Source organism: Ascaphus truei, chromosome 4, assembly GCF_040206685.1.
Source record: "Ascaphus truei isolate aAscTru1 chromosome 4, aAscTru1.hap1, whole genome shotgun sequence".
Taxonomy (NCBI): Eukaryota; Metazoa; Chordata; class Amphibia; order Anura; family Ascaphidae; genus Ascaphus; species Ascaphus truei.
In genome coordinates this window covers 377,154,797-377,177,719 of record NC_134486.1, presented here as the reverse complement: position 1 = coordinate 377,177,719, position 22,923 = coordinate 377,154,797, and the positions used below count along the sequence as shown (strand labels likewise).

The 22,923-nt window shown below is 41.9% G+C and overlaps 1 protein-coding gene across 1 annotated transcript in view; it reads left to right on the top strand.

The window, feature by feature from the left end:
* Nucleotides 1–16,160, top strand: part of LAPTM4A (lysosomal protein transmembrane 4 alpha) — a 30,447-nt gene extending 14,287 nt beyond the window's left edge. Inside the window, exons 2-7 of the mRNA XM_075598429.1 lie at nt 3,269–3,389; nt 7,930–8,006; nt 8,601–8,723; nt 10,250–10,345; nt 13,403–13,501; nt 15,318–16,160. Of these exons, the coding sequence (XP_075454544.1) occupies nt 3,269–3,389; nt 7,930–8,006; nt 8,601–8,723; nt 10,250–10,345; nt 13,403–13,501; nt 15,318–15,392 (591 nt within the window). The 3' untranslated portion in view covers nt 15,393–16,160. The remainder of the gene's footprint in view (nt 1–3,268; nt 3,390–7,929; nt 8,007–8,600; nt 8,724–10,249; nt 10,346–13,402; nt 13,502–15,317) is intronic.
* Nucleotides 16,161–22,923: the final 6,763 nt, after the last annotated feature.

The window sequence follows — 22,923 nt, the reverse complement described above, 5'->3', positions numbered from 1 at the left end:
TTTTCCTTCCATACTTCCTGTTAAAACATATTATAAATAAATAATTCCCAGGGATGCGTTGTTTGTCATTCAAATGAGGACTAAAGCAGTCACATGTTATTACAAAACAGTTCTGTGCTGAATATACAATTTCAACCCAATGTTGCTAACAAAGAAACTGTGTTTGTTGCTGAGAAATGTTAGGGCTGGGTCCCACACATTGTGGGCCTCCACTGTATGGCACTTAACCGGTTCTGTCACTAAAAGGGTTATACAAGACCAAAATACCCAAGATAAGCATCGAATTGCTAGGAGTGCTTTATTATCTGTTTAAAACTACTCCGTAATATTTTCTTTGGCATCAGGTTATAGTGATCTAAGGGCTCTCCACTATTCACCCGGCACTGGAAGTGTTGGCACCCTATAACAAGGTGTAAATAAATATCCACAGCGGGACAACACAATAGTTATACAAAGGGCCTGTGCTTTCATTCCTTAATTAGGTATTCTGCATAACAAAAGTGAAGAAGTCTTTAATAAAAAAAAAAGGGTGTATATGATCTCGTGTTGAAGGAACATACTGTACATATTTCTATTAGATGCCCCCATGCACTCGGGGAAAGTAATCCTATAGCTAGCCTACTTTGTATGTTGTGAATATTCAGTTTATTTGTTAACTATCTTCTGTGTTCAGTGAATGAGTTGAAGTGACCTTTCGTATCACACCGTGATTACAGCGCTGTGTAAATAGGTGGAACTGCCGACAATCCCTGTGTCGTCCTGCTTGGCCTGCAGTGCCATCCACCCCTAGATATCTGATAGCGCACTGTTTCTTCACTTATGCGAGGGCATGAGGTGAAAGCAGCAACAGTACAATGCAGTATAGCACCAGCGTGGCCAACTCCAGTCCTCAAGGGCCACCAACATGTCAAGTTTTCAGGATATCCCTGGTTCAGCACAGGTGGCTCAGTCAATGACTGATCCACTGATTGAGCCACCTGTGCTGAAGCAGGGATATCCTTAAAGCCTGACCTGTTGGTGGCCCTTGAGGACTACAATTGGCACGCCTACAGTAGTAAATCTCTGTTGGTCCCCATTGATGGGGGGGACATCAACATACAGTAGTCTGTGAATGCGAAGAACAGCTGGAAAGACCAGTCATATTAAACTGTATCTTATCATATTTTTATTTTGGATATGCCAGTAAGCCCATTCTCCAACTTGTACAATTCATCGTCAAACCAATTGAATCAATTGTACAGATGCATTAAAAAGGTTCAATTGAAATTATTAATTTTTGTTTTTCCTTTTGTAATTTTTCAATGTTGTATTGATCAGGTTGTTCACGTGGTTCCTGAAACGTAAGAGGGGGCTCCTTCTCCATTGTTTCTCTTTGTTTAACGTCCCTGGGTGTTCAACAGGAAATATGAATCTATTCCACCGGCAAAATGCTACCCCATTTTACTCCCCCTCCTATGTACAGTAGTCCTCTGACTGGGTACAGGTGTCATGGTGGGAACGGGACACTCATGGCGAATGTCAAAAGAAACAATTGACAAGGAGCCAACTTTTTAGTGTCTCTGCTGGTGAAGTCCTACTTACTTGGACACATTTCTTCCTTTCGTATTGCCTTTATTTCAGTTTTTGTTTTACTCCACTGACCCCAATGAAGAGTGGTTTTAGTAGTTACAACGTTTACAAAGGTTAAAAGTACATTCTCGCATGTTGAGTGGAGGTAAAAAAATAAATTGTGTGTGTATGTGTGTGTACATTATATCCAGTTCATCTCCTACAACCTTCTTGCTATCACCTGGTCATGTTAAACATAGAAAGATCTTTTACAATTACTTTTTTAACTTCAACATTTTAGTCTTCACTCACCTATCACTGGGCTGTTGTATAAATAGTTATACTACAAAGAACACAATGTTTGTCCGAAATTCATATCACTTGTAGGTCTCTTGCATCCCACGCATGTACAGTACGTGGGCAGTGCTAATTTTTCAATAAACACAGGGAAGTTGCTGGCGTATTTTGCAATCAAATGTTTTATCTGGTAAAATGAGACACAGTCCATAATTTAAAAAAAAAATCCCTTTCTAAAATGGTGACTTTGCAGATGTTCGGTCTTATCTTGTTTTGTGGCCCATTGTTTTGTATTGAAGGAGCCGTGACCTTGTTTCCCAGGCGCAAACCAGAGTTCGCAGGAATCTGGGGTTTGCAAACTTCCTTGTGTGTGTTGATGGAAGGGGGTTGCCAAGTAGCAAAAGTAAAGCAAATAAGAAAACTTGGTTATTCTAAGTATTGTTGGCTGGAAAAAGTGTGTGTGTGTTAATATTACAGAAAGATTGTGATGTAATAACCCCAGTACACCCTTGAAGAGTGGGGAATAGTTAATAAAGACTCCCACATTATGGGGGGGGGGGGGGGTTGCTGCTTTATTACTAAGGGTGCTAAAGATTTATGGCAGTGAGGAAAATGAAAATTTCTGTCTTAGATTTCTCCTTTATTTATATTGCAGTACTCCGTTGTCTTATTTTCACCTGGATTCCTTTTCTAGCTGTGACCAGTGTGTTTTGATGAAAACAGATTTGTCATAAAAGAATGTCTGGTTTCTTCTTTTTTCCCCTCTCGTCACTTCTCTGTATTTAACGCTGAAAGTTAAGTGCCACCTCCTTGTGTGGGGAAACTATCCTTTAAGATGCTGTCCCACAAAGTTTGCCATTTCAATTTCTTGGGGGGCCTCTGAATGGGAAAGGGTTGGTTAATGAAGTGGTTTGTTTACCCTTAGTTCACTTTGGTCCTAGGAGAAATTGCCCCTTTAAAGGGGTATTTATTCCTAGGCCCAAGGTGCACCAATTGCAGTGACATGTTTTAAGGAATCTCATCTAGGTAATTGGAAGGGGATTAAAGCTTCTATGGAAGCTGCTTAGATTGATACATTGTTGAACAAAAAGCCCAGTTATGTGCAACTCCCCATTTTAATTGAGCAATGATTTGGGGGCTACGTCTGATTTATACATGGGAAATGCTGATGGAACAGCAGCTCCCCCCTGTGACCGTGGATAACATTCTGCCTCAATATGTTGTATGCTCTTCAGCACAGAGATTGTTTTTGCCTGAAATTTGCACCACTTAGTACATAACAGCGACCAATGTTTTTAAATAATATAGACAAAGCTAACTCTTATATTTATTTAATTTCCCCCCCCAGCAGGATTTCTATTTATCTATGTATAGTCCACATGCATCTATTTATAGACCAATCACATTGTGTATACTTCCGCAGGTGGTGAACCTTCTTATGGGCATTCTTCTCACAGTGAAAGTAACTCATCCTGATACAGTGCCAACAGTTGACATTCAGTATGAAGTTATTGGAAACTACTATGCTTCAGAGAGAATGGCTGGTGAGTCTTTGTTAGGTTGTCTTTACTGCCAGACGTGACTTCTAAAGATGGGAAAACATGTAAATCTTACTTGAAAACACTTGTTTCCGAATATCCTTTTCTGTTCCTAAAAAGTTAGGAAATGTACAATTAGAAGTCTCCAGACGCCCATTACGTTCCCCATGATTGGGTTTACCATTCACTTCTTTAACCCAGGTTTTGCTCTAAAGCAGAGGGTTGCCAACCCCAGTCCCCAAGAGCTACCCAATAGGTCAAGTTTTCAGGATTTCCCTGCTTGAGCTCAGATGGCTGTCTTCGACTGAGCCACCTGTGCTGAAGCAGGAATATCCTGAAAATCTGACTTGTTGGGTAGCTCTTGAAGAGTGGCATTGGTTACCCCTGCTCCAAAGGCTGTGCAAAACAGCAGGCAATGTCTTAAAGCAATCCCATGTTAAAATGGATAAGAAGCAAAAAGTGAGACACGGGGTTCTCATTTGCATTTCATTACCCAGAATCCCTGTCTGCAGTGGAAGCACTGTATAATGTGCGATTATGGGGTAAGGTAGGTTTGGGGAACTGTCTCAGACATGCTTATAAGTATTCATCATTATTTCTAGGTTGAGCAATAAATAAATCTTAAAACAATTTGTTCTAGAATATTATGATGGAGGGTATGCAGTTGTTTACTATTCCTGTGGCACACAGACGTGCCTGTCCCGGTGTTCTGAACGTTGTGATAAATGAACCAAATTGACTAATTGGCACCCGGAAATGTGCCTCTCCTTTTAACTATTTCATTGCCACAGCCCCACTGGCACTTTACGACCACGTGAGGGCAGCGTCACTGATGACGGAACTGAAGAGGAGTCCCCCATTTCTCAGCCAGCCTGATCACATTCATTGCTCCACGGGAGCGCGGAACGTGGTCTCCCCTATAAAATTACCAAATGACATACAGTAGCTACTGCTTCATGGTGCCCCTGGAGGGCCACACCCCATGGAGTGTTTGCTATATCATGGGGCACCCAGGTGGTTAATAGTCATTTAAACATTGGAGGAAATATGCAGGTGGGTTTTTAGAGATTTGCACAGGATGTGCTGTCGATCTCTGCTGAGATCAGTGTATTGGAGTCCTACTGCGCTCTCCAAGGCAATGTACTAAGCACTACAGGCCACGTATGTGCCCGGGTCAGTGGTGATTGGTGATTGATAGTCCAGTCCACTCTGATGCCTCTCCTACACCTCTCCTCCCTGTCCATTTAAAAAAAAAAATGTCCCCATTTAGCTACTGAGAAATGTGGTAGCCTTTCCTATCTACCATCAGCCTTGCATTTTTAAGGCGTATACACTTAAAATGTTTTGCACTGTTCCTTCTGCACAACCACACAGCGTATGTATTTGTATATAATACCATCCGTGAACACAGCAAGTTACAGTAAGAACATACACTGGCATGGAAGGAGATTGCCCTGCATGAAGCAATGCTTGATATGCATCACCTAGAAAATTGGTTTCAAACTGGGATATTTATTTTACTTTCAGAATATGCATTAAAATAGCCTATGGGATTCTCAAATACTGTACATTAAAATCAACATTATTTGTTGATACTGCCCTTTAACAAGGCCTGTTTCTTCTCGTGCAAAATAACGGTTATGCTTTTTGATTAAATAAATAATCTCCATCAAAAACATATAAAGCACTTAGATTTATTTTTCTAAAACTTAGAGGGATTTTAAAGTTAATGAAGTTGAATTTATGTCATGAACAGACCACAAGCGACTATGTTAAGCTATAACATAAGATGCCTTTACAGCCCATTCACTTGAAGGTGTGTTTTGGAATAGTCCTGTTTAGTAAATATGAGCCAAAACTTCCCCTCCTACTGAATCCATAGTATTGTCCTTCTTCGTTGCAGCCAGTAACACATTGCTTTGCTATGCCAGTGACAGGTTTCAAGTAGCTCTTCCACAACCTCAAACTCCGGTGTCCCAGTAGTGTGAAAGCTGGACTGACCTGGAACATTTCAAAAGTCCCATCTCTGTGCATCTCAACTACAGACTGGAATCATTGTGGCTTCCTGTTTAAGGGAGGGCTGCATCTTTAAAATGTAGTCGCATAGAATTTGACCTACCTAGTCTGCCTACTTTTCTGTCTGCTGCCTCAGATCCTATTTGATCCATTTCTTTCATATTTAGGATTAGCCTTATGTCAATCCCAAGCATTTTTGTTTATCTCCTTACTTTATTAGCCTCTATCACCTCCATAAATCCACCACCCTTTTCTGTCGTGAAGTATTTCACGTTTCCCCTGACGCTGCCACCGTCTAGCTCTCTGAAATATGCTTCCTCCCTTACTTTGTTGAAGCCTTTTTTTTTACTTGACAGTGTTTCTCATATCGTCTTCTCTCTAAGATGTTCGTAATAAAGGTTCCTTTTAGTCTTTCTTGATGCATCATTTTAGTAGCATTTCTATTCCATTATATTTATGTGCTTCTGGAGGTAAACGGTTCTGGAGATTAAATCTCCTCCAGAAGGTGAGGTCTCAACAATGATCTATAAATTGGCATCACTACACCTGAGGAGGGGGAACGGTAACAAGTGGAGTACCTCCGGTATTTGTACCAAGACCTGTGCTCTTTAATATCTTATTAGAGACATTACAAATTGTCTAGATGGGAAAGTATTCTTTTTTTTTTTTCTGGAGATAAAATAAAGATCTGCGACAGTTTTGAAACTCCAGATGGGCGAGTAAAATGATTGCTTTAGGTAGATTATCTTAATAGGCAAAATTGTGACAACTGCAATTTAATAGCAAGCAGTGCAAAATAATGCACTTGGGTCAGAACAATCTAAAGGCAGAATAGAGGATTAATCGCATTATAATGTCAAATACTAGAGAGGAAAAGGTCCTGAAAAATCATTATTTCAGCAGAGTTAAAAGTAGGCACGAAATGTAACACAGCAATGCAGAAGCCAGCAGGACGTATAGGGAGAGGTATTAGAAGCAGGAAGTGAGGTGTAGTGACAACTTTATAGATCCATTGGCGAGACTTCGCCTGGAGTGCTCTGTTCAATTCTGGAGACCGTACAGTATCTCCGGGAAGACGTAAATAAATTAAAAAAAGGACTACCAAGATAGTGCACAATATACAGCAATGCTTTGGATAGGCACAATGCTGTCCTAAATACTGTACCAAAGAAAGCTACAGGTCAAATGGTTCTGAGGTTTTACGATAGATGGGAAAATGGGCAGACTAGGTTTCGTGTAAGGATGCTTGCCCGCGACCAAACCGCCGCCGGTGCTCCTCTGCCACACGTTGCCACCGGGAGAACTCTCTGCTGGGACACCTCACCGCTCGTGATTTTGATGATGCCATCTTTAATTGTCCCGCTCCAAGGACATTTTAAAGATGTCGCGGCAGAATGTCCCGCCGCTCCGAAGCACTATCTTTAAATGTCATCGGAACGTGGCAGTACGTTTAAAGATAGCAATGGGGAGTTCTCCCAGCGGCGACATGTGGCAGCATCACGGCCAAATGTCCCATTCTGGACTAGGTGGGCAACGTTATTCTCATCTTCCGTCACATTCTATGTTTTCTATCTCTGCTGCTAATACCTCTCCCTATACAACCTAACATCCGTCTGGCTGTCCTCATTGGCATTAATCCTTTATATTTAGATTGTAAGATCTCCGGGGCAGGGATTTCCTTTCCTATTGTCTTTGTTGAACTTATTGTATTATAATTCCCTGCACTGTATTGTCTCTCTTGTAAAGCGTTGAGTACAGTGAGCGCTATATTACTATATATAAATATATCTATCCTTCCTGCGTTTTGATTTTTGGCATTGAATTGTAGTTGCCAAACTCTTCTACCCCTTTTTTTTTTTTTTAATCATTTTGTTTACCCCCCTTTCCCCCTGGAGTGTCATCTGCAAAAAGGTGTGGGTGTGGGTGTGTTCCCACAATTCATTGAAGATTGCAACTGTTATAGGGCTTCTTTCTAAGAAACCATGGAGTAACAAACCGTCACATCTAAAATGTCTAAAGGCTGTCCAACATAATCTGTCAAATAAAATGAGTTACAAAGTAAATGACTCCTGCTGTAAATTGTAAAAAATGTTTTACCTTGTCCGATGGAGTGCAAAGTCTTAATAGTGCTAACTGTCATGATATAGTTTCACTGTCAATCATTTGGTTGCATGCTATTGTGCTGTACAAAGGCAAAAGGACACATGTATGTGTTGCCAGAATGCCAGATCTATGAAGGTTTATTGCACCCACCGTACGTTATGGTGAGGTATTCTACGTACTCTCTGCCATTTTTCCAACAGAAAATCTGAGAGATTCTCTGTTTTTAGAACAAGATATTCTACGCTGGAGACACCTGTACAGTATTTTTGATAACTTCCATAACAAACTTGAAAACTAGATGTACTGTTTATCTCTGATTCTTTCTAGGTAAAACCGTTTCAATAACTTCTCTCATGTCTGAAAAACTGGGAATGCAATCATCTAGTAGTAATGTTTTTAACACCGTGACTTTACTTCCTCTTTCTAGAGAATGCATGTGTCCTGTTTGCCATCTCCCTCCTTATGTTCACGATCAGTGCAATGATGGTCTATGGAGCAATCACTGTGAGTATCTTTTTACTGCTCAATCAAGCTAATCTCAGGATCACTACGATTGGACAAACATGAATATATTCTGTAGAGTAATGGAAAATGCCTCTTATCCTAAACTTTATTTTAGTTGGTGTGTGTTTATCTTAAGTGCTGATGTTTCAGGGGAGATCATACTTTAAAGCAGCAACCCCGTACAGAATTGAAATTCATTTTTTTTACAGTGTTCCCACCAGGGTATTGCCCCAGAGCTGAACCGCACCATTTAATCTCTGGGGACTCCTTAGTTCCTGAGATACTGACAGGTGAACGTCGGGATTCTCTGCCATACAATGGCCGTTCAATTCTTGCTAGTCCTACCAGAGCCAATAGGAAGCCACAATGTCCTCTGTTCTGGCTTCCTATTGGACAGCCATTTAAATCCCCTGGAGAAACCAGGAAGTAAAGACAATAACTTCACTGGTAAGTGTGAGCGGGGGTTACCATCCCGTAGAGAGAGAAAAAAGTGGGGTTTAAATTAAAAATGGCAGGATTGCTTATTTAAGTGTTCTGTGCAAAATAGAATATTACAAATCTATATTCTCTTTTTTATTTTTTTTTCCCCCATAGCACCGAGGAGGATGGGTGATTCCATTCTTCTGTTACCAGCTGTTTGACTTTGCTCTCACATGTCTGCTTGCCATCAGTTCTCTTACGTACCTGCCTGGAATAAAGGATTATTTGCAACAATTAGTAAGTTCTCCGTTGCTATTTTTATTATCATTAATACTATATATTGAGAGTAATATGTTGATTTTTGTATGTAGCCATTCAACATTCTCTGTAGGATTGGCTAAAGGATCAGTTTCCGAGCTGCAAATCTATTTAACGGCTTGAATGCTACAAAGCATTAGTTATAGTGAATATATTTGTCTCAGAACCGAGCAGAGATTGATAGGTAACAGATCCAAAATTGGACTTGCTTCCTGTTGTGGACGCTCTGATAAATGTTAACACTTATATGGCTGATTATGCTGGACCAATTGAGTGGTTTTGGATTTTGTAGTCGTGGGAAACAAAGATCCCTGCAGTCTTTCCTAATAATTAACACGCAGCAACTGTGTAGTAATAAAAAAATAAAAAAAATTTAGATCGCCAAAGCTCCCTTTTCTTAGATACCAATATGTAGCTCAATATATCATAGCTAAATCTGCTTAACCCTTATTCCACAATGGCCAGCAATAGGAGAGAGCTTTCCAATGATGTGTTTTTTTTTGTTTTTTTTAAATTGCAAAGAGGATTTGGGTCTGGCAGTGCGGGCTGGGAACACTAACTGGAAGACTTCGATAATGATTTTGGAATCCTGTTTTCTCTTTGTTCTCAAACAAAGTGCTACATTGATATGGCCACTTACTATAGACAAAGACCTTGTGAGGGCCAACATTTTTTGATTCATTCATGAACTACAAATCCTACATCAGTGTCTTTCATAAGATTTGTATTATTATGTAATAAGGAACTTTTGATTTAATTATCTTTCAGCAATAACATTTTGAACTAAACACCTTTTTTATATGCACGTTTTAGAAGTGTGGCACTGTATACGTTGACGTAGTTTAATACACCAGCTATCAAATGGCTGATGTCTAATAACCTCCTAGCTCCCTTTTTCAGGTAGGCCATTTGGAAAATAAATGAATTGTCTGCTTCATGAACTTTGTGGTTCAGATCATCTTCATTCCACTAAAACTAATGATTTACACCACGCAAGACAGGTGCAGAAATATATTGTAAAGTCTAAGCCAAACGATAGGTGTCACTTGAAATAAATTATATATTTTCTCTTATCCCTAGTAACTTTGGATACCTTCAGTGTAGGCTTCTTAGGATATCCAAACGCGAGCAAGGAACAAATATGATTAAATTATTTATGTAATAGCATAATTGTCGTTCTATATACTGTATGTGCAGAACTCTGCACACCAGAAAGTTTTCAGTATATACTGCCATCAATGTATACTCGGTTTATGCATACTGGGAGGAAGCCAGTCATTTGCTATTATGCTGTTGGGTATAAAGTTTCAGTATTACTAAAAATCTAATTAGATATTATAAAAAAAATACTGTTATATAGATTAGCACAGTGGCATTCATTAGTGCCGTCTACCATCATCGTCCTTATGAATATAATGGAAAATGTATGTAAAGTGCTAGATATCAAACACAACTAACAATTATTTTCAGGCCATTTATGAATTATACCATGTTATCTTTTCTAGCCGGACTTTCCCTACAAGGATGACATGCTGGCGTTGGACTCCAGTTGTCTCCTGTTCATCGTCCTGGTTCTGGGTGCATTCATCATCATTTTAAAGGTAAATACACACAATTCCATTTGTTACAGGCAGGAGTTATGCCTCTGAAGGCAGGTTATGTCTCTGACACCTTGTAATCTAACGTTTCTTCATGTAAGGGTCATAACTAGACATGAGGTTATTCGCTGTATAATTGATGATGTGCCCAGTATTCAAACATTGTGTGCTGTCACGTTCTCTGCTGCCCAGTTGTGCTTTCCTGATATGGCATTTGTGCTTGTGAGATAAAAACGGACATTTGGCAGCAGCTGGAGGGACTGTTAAGAAGTATCATTTTTAGATGTTTTTTTTCTTTGAGACTTGAACCATTATGTACACGGAATAACAAATATTAGAATAATCTGTGTGTCCGGCTAATTTAGTTTATTATGTGCCTTTATTCTAGTGGAGACTCTTATTCTGCTTTTTTGGGAGGTGGGGGTTAATGGTTTAACTTAACTGGTGGTGGCTGTGAGAGTCTCCGGTAGATTGTTCCAGTTTTGGGGTGCACGGTAAGAGAATGTTAGTCCCATTCCTCTCTGTGCACTGGGAACGAGGGATTAGCACAGTCATTAGGTAGCTCAGGGAGTGGGAAGGAGGTTAAATTCACACCTGCAACATCTCTGCTCCCTCTGCACAGGGGAGAGCGGGCGGGATGCTAAGCAATTGCTGCCCGCATGGGAAGCCCCCTGAGGGCCGCCTGCTGCCCACCAATGCGCTAATCCATTAGTATTCAGAAAAGTAAAAAGATAATGCATTACAGACATGAAATTTACTTTTTAGGATTTATCATCTTTTTTTTTTTTTTTAACAGACCTGATATCTTCGTCTAGTTCTAATTACAGGGGTAGCTGCTTCCTCAAAACGGGGGGTATCAAAAGATAACGGCCGTCCTCTTTCACCACACACGTTCCCCACCCTGGTCAGTTCAGGACACTTTTAAAAGATGGCAGGCAGGAAAGAGATTGCAGAGATGGGTTTCACTAACGAGTTAATTTAATGTTAAAACTGAAAATAATATTTGCGCTTACAAATTTGGTTTCTGAACATCCCGGGGGCTATTTCCGTATCCTGCGAGCCCAATCCAGCATATGACTTCACCTTCTGTGTTTTCTCCTATTAATAAGAAATGATGAAATGTGCAGAAAAGACTTGTATAATGAAGAGGTATTGAAAATGTGCATATTGGTAAAATTGCGGGAAAAAAGTTCTGTCGGTGTAGTTAGAATCTTTTGAGAGAAGTCACCTATAGACTAATATATTTACGTGATTGTATCCTTGCGAACAGAAGGTTTTTTTCTTTTCTCTAGGTCTACTCAATTCAAGCTAATCACTTGCTTATGTGTATCTATTTGCCAAATGATACCATTATCACCTTTAAATATTTAATTTTTTTTACTTGTATTGACCATTGACAAACCGTATCATCACCAAAAGAGCATACATAAATATTGTAAAAGCCCTTGCACACATTTGTTTACTGTGGAAATGTTAACACTTTAGGAAAATATTAAAAATATACAAAGTTGTCTGATGGCTTAAAGCTGCAGTTCAGTCAATATCCTGCATGTGTGTTTTATTTTAATAAATCAGTTCTGTAGTAAGAAAAAATACTTTTAACATTTTCTGTTTTTAAAAAAACAACTTTGAAAGACCAATTTTGTTGTATTCTATTTTAACAACCATTTGCTAAGTCACTGCCCCTTCATGTCCTGTCACAAGCCCTGGCACACCCCTTTGTCAGCCCTGCCCTCCCTCTAGCACATGTCAGTGCAGGAGTGCTCATGAATATTCATGAGCTTCCACTGAGAGACAGAAGCAGAAGAAAAACAGATCCCTTCACTAATTATGTCACCAAATTTCGCCTATCAATACATGGAGAACGAATTGACCGGCAGCTATGCAGTTCTTTAGGTAATTGGAGATTGCACACATGAAACTATTGAAGTAAAAAAAAAAAAAAAAATTTGAAATAAAAGACTGAACTGCAGCTTTAAGAGACAGTTATTGATTGTTACAAAGCCTTAAAACATACATCATGTAATAACAGGATCAGTTCACGGCCCAGTTGCAAGGTACCAGACATACTTTACAGAAGACGTACCCTGAATGGCACACAAAGCAATGCATAAAAGGGCACACGTTTAGTACGTTTTTATGGTGTTACGGACCCTCTTGGGACCAAGGTGAAGTGATGACAGTGGCATGTTTAATGGTTTTAAAGCTGCAGGTTAATTCGTTCTCCATGTATTGATCGGCGAAATTTGGTGACATCATTAGAGCTGGAATATGTTTTTCTTCTGCTTCTGTCACTCAGTGGAAGCTCATGAATATTCATGAGCACTCCTGCACTGACATGTGCTAGAGTGAGGGCAGGGCTGACAAAGGGGTGTGCCAGGGCTTGTGACAGGACATGAAGGGGCAGTGACTTAGCAAATGGCTGTTAAAATAGAATACCAGAAAATTGGTCTTTCAAAGTTGTTGTTTTTTAAAACAGAAAATGCTAAAAGTATTTTTTCTTACTACAGAACTGATTTATTAAAAAAAACACACATGCAGGATATTGACTGAACTGCAGCTTTAAAGCTGCAGTTAAAGCAATATCCTACATATGTATTTTTTTTTTTTTTTTTAAATAAATCAGTTCTGTACTAAAGAAAAACAACAATTTTAAAGACATTTTTAATGTTTTCTAATGTGACAGGCACCTTTTTGAGCCCTGCCCTCTCTCTAGTAGTGAACCTATTGAATCTAGTGCCTGCCTGGTCACAAGATCTTGCTCACAGAACTTTGCATCTTGGGTAATCTTCTGCTGCACCGACAGCCATTTAGTGAACCCCCAGCCGAATTTCAGCGATTGATTGCAGGAGACCGGATCGATCAGCAACTTGGCTAATCACTTGTCAGTATGTAGATTGTGTTGCTGCACATATTGAATGGGGGAAAAAAAAACACACACACACACACACCTTGAACTGCAGCTTTAAGCTTATTGTAATTGTATGCCAGTTTAAAATGAGGGCTATTGTGCACACCTATTGTGGTTATATGTACTTATGTATTTTTCATGTCTACCAGGCCTATCTGATTAATTGCGTGTGGAACTGCTACAAATATATAAACAACAGAAACATGCCTGAGATTGCAGTATACCCAGCGTTTGAAGCCCCTCCCCAGGTAATACTCGACAGTTCGTTTTTTTTTTTTTTAATGCCTATTGCCGTGGAAGGAGATTAACATGTTTTGTGCAAGAGCAGAGATTACAATGTTTGGGATAGCCCAGAAGTGACATGTAGAGGTTAGACCAGGTGTGGGCAACTCCAGTCCTCAAGGGGCACCAACTGGTCAGGTTTTCAGGATATTCCTGCTTCAGCACAGGTGGCGGAATCAGTCTTCGACTGAGCCTCTGATTGAGTCACCTGTGTTGAAGCAGGGATATACTGAAAACCTGACCTGTTGGTGCCCCTTGAGAACTGGAGTTACACACACCTGGGTTAGACATTTGAAATCCACTAAATTCCAACAAATCTAAGAATTAACTCTTCTATCGAATTCTGAGACTGTTACTAAAAGTATGAGTGACTGTTCAGTAAGATTTGCTGAAAATGAGACTTGTATGGATGATGTGTTGTGTTTTTAGGGCCCTGTTTTTATATGCTGTGAAGATGTTCCCACCATGCTGGAGAAGAGGTCATCTCTATTCGTATGAAAAGGGGCTCCTAGCTTCTCCAGCATTAGGAAGCATATTGAAGTCTTGGGGTGTTCTGTAGTAAACGTGCCCTGATCGACACAAACTTGGTTTAAAAGAGCAATCCAAGCCATGTTCCATAAAAATTTTTTAACATAGAATTGAAGCAGGGGGTCTCTGGAGCTGAACCTCAATTTCAGCTCCGGGGACCCCCTGCTTCCCGAGATACCGGCACCCACTTCAGAGGCAAGTATCTCGGTAAAGTTTTAAAGCTCCCGTGTCATGCAGGCCAATAGGAAGCTGAACCTGATGACGTCACGGCTTCCTATTGGCTTGCAGGCCTGGGAGCTTTGAAACGCCATAATGCCGTGATTCCCTGCGAACGGAGCATCTACTGGCAACCCCTGCAGAGGTCTGTATCTCCGGAAGCAGGGTGTACCTGGAACTGAAATTAACGGGGTTCAGCTCCAGAGACCCCTGCTACAGTGCTATGGTAAAAAATAAAAACCATTTGCCAAATAGCGCGATTGGTTTGCCGCTTTAATGAATAACCCCCCTTAATCCTAGAAAGAACTTGCACATACGGATGTGGTAATGTGTTTGCTATGAAACAGGCATTTGTTTATTTGTAATGGTCACATGGCTTTCTACTGTGACTTTGCCTTGTGTACAGGGTTGCCACCACTCCAGGTTTGACCCAGAGTCTAGGGGTCTTGGCCACGTAACTCCTGGGTACGGGTTTACCTAGTAAACCTCCGGGTGGCATCGTCCTCCCCGCATCTCTCCCTGCAACTCCTGTAAATATGGCTGCACAGCGTCAAATGGCACCCCATTGCCACGGAAACGCTATGTGACATCACAGCGTCATGTGACACTCCTTGTCATGACAATGGGACGCTTTGTGATATCACGCAGCGCCACGTTGCCATGACAACATGACGTCACTCTTCGGAGCCATACATTGTCCTGTTGTCATGGCAACTTGACGCTGCGTGATGTCGCATAGCTTCCCATTGTCATGGCAACACTGCCATTTATCGCCGCACAGCCATATTGACACGAGTTGCAGGGGGAGATGCCGCCGAAGGTAAGCGCTACGTTTTAAAATGTTATCTCCGGATTAGAATTTAGTAGAAGGTGGCAACTCTGCTTGTGTATCTTGTCAAAATCTGTTCAAGATTAATTTTGATGTGTCTTAAATACTCTACTGGATAGACGGGTACTGTAGGACTTAAAAAAATGAAAAAAAATTTAGTTTGCATTTTCTGCATGAATAGTGCACTAACTGCAGTTTTTCCCTTGCAGTACATCCTTCCCACGTATGAGATGGCCGTGAAAATGCCAGAAAAAGACCCCCCGCCGCCTTACCTCCCTGCTTAAAGCATTACTGAGACCACTTTTTTTTTTTTTTTTTTTTAACCTCTCTTCTGGTTTCCTTTCAAACTGATTTCCATAGAACCATAGTATTAACATTGTTCATTCTGCATAAATACAGATTATAAAAAGTGATTATTTGTATGTATTCTGACATTTATATTGCCTTAACCTCAATAAAGGCGGAATACTACCTAATGCATAACTTACTACATTAAGACAATCTCTTTAATTGATTAAAGTTTACGTGGGAAGTTAGCTGTGGGGGATAACAGGATAAGTAGCGGTACTTTTTATATATTTTTATTTGTGTTGCACTTTTGCTGCTTCTCTGCATACGTCCTTTCATGCCTTAGCCCTGCTGCTGCTGCTGGAGAACCACACAACGTATTGCAGGAAATGCATTGCTGACCCTTTTCAGCTGTGAAGGGATCAAATCTATTGTCCTGGGAAAAAAATTTTAAATTTACAGTTTACCTTTTTTGTAACATGCTGTTACCGCAATGTAATACACATCCAGAAGTATTTGGTATTTGCGTGTCATTACTCCTAGCTGCATGCTTCTAATCTGTATGTAACTCACCTTTTGTTTGTGATCAGATCATGCTTTAATAAATCGTGATAAAAAACCCTCTCTGGTTTTCCCGAGATGAAGGATTATTTATACCCAGTTGTCAATTCGGTAAGAACTGTCACTGTACCGTAGCTGGCTTCTCTCTAGTAATGTGTGATTTTTGTTTTCTTTCATGTTAATAAAAATCTACTTTTACAGCAGGTTATATTTCTAAAACTTTTTTTAATGCCCAGAACTGTGGAGAGATCTGATAAATGGTAACAGTAGGTTTTAAAACAGTGTTCATTTATTATAATATTTAATGATTTAAACTCTTTAAAAAAGTGTGTGTTAGAATATTTGGTTACAGAAATATTTGAGAACTTGCAAATCAAGCATATTGTGTTACTGCAACTTTTTGTTTCATAAAGACAGTTTTTAGATAGTCAGTCATTACAAATAACCGGATACAATTTTTAAATTAACATTTTATTGCAGATTGTTCAAACAGGTTTAATAATGCTTTTGGGGGGAGGGGGAAACAAACCATTTCAAGTATGATTTAAGGGGTTTGTTTCCCTGACACATGCTATTAACCCTTTGTCTCAACTATCTACAATGAAAGGTTTATTTAAACCAGTGATTTTCAGCCTTTTTTGTTTGGAGGAACCCTTGAAGTATTTCAAAAAATCTCGGGTAACCCCTATCTGGCTGACACATATTAGGTTCGACAGGGGTCAGTCACAACACTTCACGAGCCACCTCTATTTGTCTCCCATCTCACTAACTCTCCCCCCTCCCGCCTCGCATGTATTTATCCCTTGCATCTCACTCTTACTCCCTCTTTTCCTCACTCCCTCTCGCCCCCCTCTCTTCTCACTAGCCCCACCTGTCAATTACCCCACTCTCTCTCAATCCACCCTACAAAGTACATACCAAAAAAAACACCCCAAGGGGGGGTCTGTGGTCCATAGGAGGAACCCCTGAGACTTCGTCAAGGAGCCCGAGGGTTCCACAGAACCCTGGTTGGGAATCACTGATTTAAACTGTATCCTGTTGTGTGTTTGCGATGACTATTCAAACTTTTTTTTTTTTTTTTAATGAATATCTGATGGGTGGTTTTGGATGGTTGCTACCCAATCATCGCTGCACTCTTGGGAATCCTCCTACATTACCACCAAGTACTTTAACCTTCGACTGCAGAACCAGTCTCATTATTTCTAGATACAACTTTGAATATTCAGTATGGTTTTTAATGCAGCGGTAGTGTAGGAAGCATTGGGTAAAGACACCTGGACAGGGGTACTGTGCCAAATGGAGATGCTAAAGTTCCGATGGAGTGTTGCATGCACCCAACCAGCCTTATACCCAGCAATCTTCAGCATCTCCATCTTTGACATCCCATTTAGTGTCTGACACAAAACACCTCTCCAGTCTGCAATCACAAGCACAATTACAGTATGTTTGGATTCACTTCATCTATGTCACGTCTACCAGAAGATAAATAGACAAATAGGATAGCCCTAATCTCAGCCCCAGCAATCACAGCATGTCGGTGGTAGGCTTGATGAGCTCCCTACTGCCAAAGGAAGATAACCAACATCTTACTGGAGAAATAAGGCCACAACTTTTATTGATGATAAATTGTTTTAATCCCAACTCAAACTGACCTGTACCATGTCAGGAACCCCCAACATTGAAGCGGATCGGGACCCCCTGTTGCTATAAGACAATCGACACAGTAACTACCGCGTCATTCACCAAGGACCGAAACACCAGCGGCCTGGGGCGGGCTCAACCCCAATAACTAACGGGGCTATATGCCAAAACACGATACTTATGGGCTCAGTGTGTACTATAAACAACTGCTCCACCCACCTGTGACACACATCGTAAACCCACTCTCCACATCATTGGTTTTCATCTGAGTATTTGTATATATTCCCTCATTATTACTTTGTTCATTTATTTGACAGTGTGTCAAAAGTGAAGTGCTGTACTATGGAAATTGGCATTCATAGCCCTAACCGAATCATATTCGCAATCATTTTTCCGCTAGGTGCATCAAGAGCTAGTCAACTTTAAAATTTATAAGTCTGTAATAACCTACAAAAACAGGTCGTTTTACAACTGGGAAAGAGTATAAATAGCTCCTTGTATAAATTGCCCAACAGAATGTTAACATTTTACAGTGTAGCTGCACAAAAAAAAGTGGTTAAAACTACTAGACCGCTAGAGATTTGCGTTGTGGAACATATTACATCATCAATATGGTGACGAAGAACATCTGGTTTCTAGACATTGCTGAGGTGAGATTTTAGGCGGAACATGAACATGGGGAGGGATGTGGATTGACATATTGGGGGAGGGAGTTTCACAGGTAGAGTGTAAGGGATGGGAAGGGGGATAGCGAGAGATTAGAGCTGTAAGAGGGGAAAGATAAGGCTAGGTCCCCGCTGCAGCCGGCGGCGCGCGTGACTCACTAGCCCCTTACCTCCTCCCTTGCTGTCTCCAGTGGTGCCTCGCTCACTGCGCACTGACATGTCAGCCAGCAGGGGCTACAGCAGGATTGTGTTCCCGTGGAGCGACGCGTCACGTGGTGTGGCAGGGAGCCAATCAGAAAGACTGATGGATGGAGAGACAGACACTGGGGGGAGGGGCGGGGGAGAGAGGCACAAGGGGTAGAAAGAGACTGACAGGAAGGAGAAAGGCACGGGGAGAGATGGAGGGGGGGAAAGCAAAGTGGCACCGGGGGAGAGGCCAAATATCTATAACTCACTTTTCATAGCACCTTACAGCCACGGGGGAGAGGATAGTGGCACGGGAGAGAGGGACACCCCCCTCACGTCATGGCTGCGCCCCCCTCACGTCATGGCTGCGCCCACCAGGTCCGATGTGGCCACGCCCTAAAAAAGCTACCTGCAGATCGCTGTGAAGTGCCGTCGTACACGCACCGCCAGGACGCAAGGCGGGTGCGCCGGCGCATGCAGTGGGGCCTTAGCCTAAGTTAGGGTCGTGAAGGAACATTTTTATAGTTATTGCCGAGTTTGATGGGGAGCCGTGGGAGGGATTTCAGAAGACGGTCAGAAAGAAATAGGAGAGAATGAGATAACTAGCAGCAGCATTTTTAATAGATTGTAGAGTATGGAATCTGGAGGCAGGAAGACCAGTAGAGGAGAAGGTTACAATAGTTATCGGGAGATAATAAGGGCATGCCTGAAAGTTTAAGATGTAGAGGAACAGGAAATAACTGATTCTGGCAATGTTGCGGAGGAAATATTGGTAAGATTTAGGAACCGTAAAATTGTAAAACATACTGGACACCTAACAAGCGTGGTCTGCCGTGACTTTGGCTCAGGGGCTTACAACAATTTTGGCCAAAAATGTCAAACTAAAAGACCATTTTACTTAACAGATATTTATACATATATGTTTAGGCACTGTACTGTGTATGAGTTTCACTGTATGTGCTAAAACTGTGCTTTGTCTGTGTTTTATGTTCTGTCGCTGGTTTTAAATATATATTGCCATGCTCAGTAGCACTCCTCTGTGACACTCATATGCTTATATATATGTTGTGGTTATTTTGGGGGTTCAATAGGAGCTTGTTAGGTGTGCAGTATGTTTTACAATTCTTGTTCAGCTAGTCTTGGCTGTTTGGAGGGTGGCAACCTCCTACCTAATTGAAGCTCACCCCCTCCCACATTTAAATGGTTAGGGGCTCACTCCATAGCATCTTCCACTCAGGGGAACTTGCTTGCTTGCAGGTTGGCTGTGACAACTCTAATACAGAGTGCTTTTCCTGGTAATGTACAGGTTAATAAAAGCTTCAATCAGACTTAGAACTTTGCAACTAATATTGACAGATTTATTATAAATCATTCTTCCTGTTATTACACAGGTTATTAAGACTTTATATTAGCGTTAGGGACCCCTGAAATGTGGTCTGCGTGACGTTGGCTCAGGGGCTTACAACAATTTTGGCCAAAAATGTCAAACTAAAAGAACATTTTACTTGACAGATATTTATACATACATATTTAGGCACTGTACCGTGTATGAGTTTCACTGGATGTGCTAAAACTGAGCTTTGTCTGTGTTTTATGTTCTGTCTCTGGTTTTAAAGATTTAGGAACCGCATGAATGTGAGAGTAGATGAGTCCAATATTACACCTCCACTGTGCTTACATGACTGATCGTGTCATTGACTGTGACAGAAAATGGAGCAATTGAGCCTGGTTTGGGTGGGATTATAAGATCTGTTTTAGACATGTACGATTCAGGAGACAGAATGAAATAGAGAAACAATCAGTGATTTGAGACTGGATGTCATGAGTAAGCTTAGAGGTTGACAAATATAGTTGTTTGTCATCTGCATAGATGTGATATTTGAAGCCTAATGAGCTAATGAGATCACCAAGTGATTAGTGTGTGTATATAGAGAGAAAATGAGTGATACCAGGACAGAGCCCTGAGCCACGCCAACAAAAAGGTCGACAGGAGTAGAGGTACTGTAGCACTGGAGGAGCAGTTTGAAAGATAAGAGGAGAACCAGGAGAGCGCTTTGTTATGGGTACCAAGAGAGTGAAGAATGTGTAGGCATAGGAAGTGTCATAAGCAGCGAAGTCAAGTAAAATTAGAAGGGAGTAAAGCCCTTGAGATTTGGCAGTGTGGGGATCGTTAGCTGTTTCAGAAGAATGAGCTGGTCGGAAGCCATATTGCAATGGGTCTAAGAGACTATCGGGCTAATTCTATATGCACCAAAGTGGCAGTTTGGACCCATCTTTGGCTGAAAATCTCCATTGACGTCAATGGGGATTTTTGTCCAAAAACAATCTAAACAGCTGCTTTGGTGGCTATAGAATACGGCCATGTGAGTGCTGAGGAAATTGGGTAAGCGTGTATAGACAGGACAGTCAAATAGCTTGGATGCAAAGGGCAGGAGAGACAGGGTGATAGAGGGGGAAATATGATCAAGGGTGGGTTGTTTTGAGAATACGTGTGACCATTGCAAGTATAGTGAGCAGAATGGAATGTGCAAGTCTAAACTCTTGATTGAAACATTTTCATTTTTTTTACTTCCATATTAAACCTCTGTATCAGCGGCTTTCAGCTACAGACGTAGTAGATGTTATTACCCCTCTTGGAAAATAACACAAGAAATAACCCATTTTTAGTTGCTTTCAATCGCTCACGTTAAAATTGGAAGGAATAGTGCAGCAGCGGAAATGCATCACATAGCGTTAACGGTAGGAATAATGTCTGCTACATCTGTATGTAACTTTGTTTGTTCTGGAGCCTTTGTTTGTTTTTTTTTGTTTTTTTTGTCATACTCAATAGTATGCTGCAATATCCATTATTTCCATGTATTTAAAACCTCTAAAACGTGTGTAGCCAGGTCCCCTCTGCGTTCCTGCTGCCCCGCGACCCTTCCCCCCCCCCTCGTTTCCTCCGCTGCCGCGGATCACTCGATGGACGCGCCGGCACTTCTGGAGGGTGGGGACCAGTGCAGGGAGCATTTGGGCGTCCCGGCGGCTCCCGAGCAGGGCGTCGCCATCTTACGCTAGGTCGCGCATGCGCAGTAAGCCCACGGCAGCCCAGCAGAGTTGCGTATGCGCAGGAAGGAGCGCACGGACCCTAGCCTACCAGGAAAGGCTCTTGAACGGGACTACAAGTCCCATGAGCCTCGTGAGCTGCCCCATGACGCCAGGGAGCCAATAGGGCTGCAGGAGCTCCCTGCTTGCAAGGAAAGGATACATTTCGCGTGCGCGCGGGAGACAAGCAGTGCTGGACCAGGAGAGCTAGGGGAAGGAGGTCAGTGACCCACTGCATTAGGCCAGAAATCCCCTAGGCCCCAGATAGGTCCTGAACCCCCCAGCTTGTGGTGCTATAAGGACAGGCCCTAGGTTAGGGACCCTGTCACATTAGTGCCAGTGATAGATAGGGACACAGTGGACGCTGCGTTCCCCGGGAAGAGACTTGGGCGCAAGTCTGTGCCCAAAGAGACAGAGACTATCTCCAGGGTGGGATCGCCCCTGGCGGACCCCCGAGCGAGGAAACACCGGATCACAGACGGGATCACCAAGCGGCAGATCCTTTTCGAAGTCGCTTGCAGGCCCGAGTGCAGGAGCACTCGGCAGGTACCTTTCAAAAGTGCACCAACAAATCACCTACCCATATTTATACTCTCACATAGTGGCAGCGCTGACCACGGGACAAAGGGGTTAACTGTGGACACGGTGTGGGGCACACGGTGGTGGGTGGAAGGTACACTCCTAGCGGGAGTGAAAGACACTTTGGGACTGCGTTATATACTGTGGAGTTACCCCCGAGGTGGAGTAGTATTATAAGTGTGTGATTATTCCTGCATATATATAAACTGGTTATATACATCTCCGTGTATGTACTTATTGTATGTGTGGGTCCTGTGTAGGCAACCTTCTACATTTCTAGAACCCTGCACAGGTGGAGGCGCTGTAAACCAGATCGAAGGACTCACCCCAGGTTCCCAATCAGTGGAGGCTCAGGCCTCTTGTGAACCTACAGGTATATGCACCACACCTGGTAACAGATAGGTTCCCACACACTCACACAATACCTGTGATTGGGATAGAGGGAATACCTGTCACATTTGGAGGCGCTGCTGAGATTCAGACCTGGGGTGCCCTAGTCAAATCAGTATCCTAAGAGATCAGCAACATGGTAATTTCCTCAAGTCAAGAGGTCCATGCTTGGGCCATCTCCTCCCGAGAACCACCTAGTTAAGTCGTGGCCGTAGGGAATGTTCCAGCGTTAGTGGTGGAAAATGACATCCGGGACTCGCTGAGGAAGCTCCTAGGGCCAGATAAAGTATGGTACCGGGGCAGGGTGTTTGACTCTACTTTTAATTGGAGCGCTAAACTATTCACTGTGGGGCGGGACATATGCCAAGAAACGGCCCCGAACACCCTAGTAGCCCCCGAGGCCCCGCCAGAAGGCTACCCC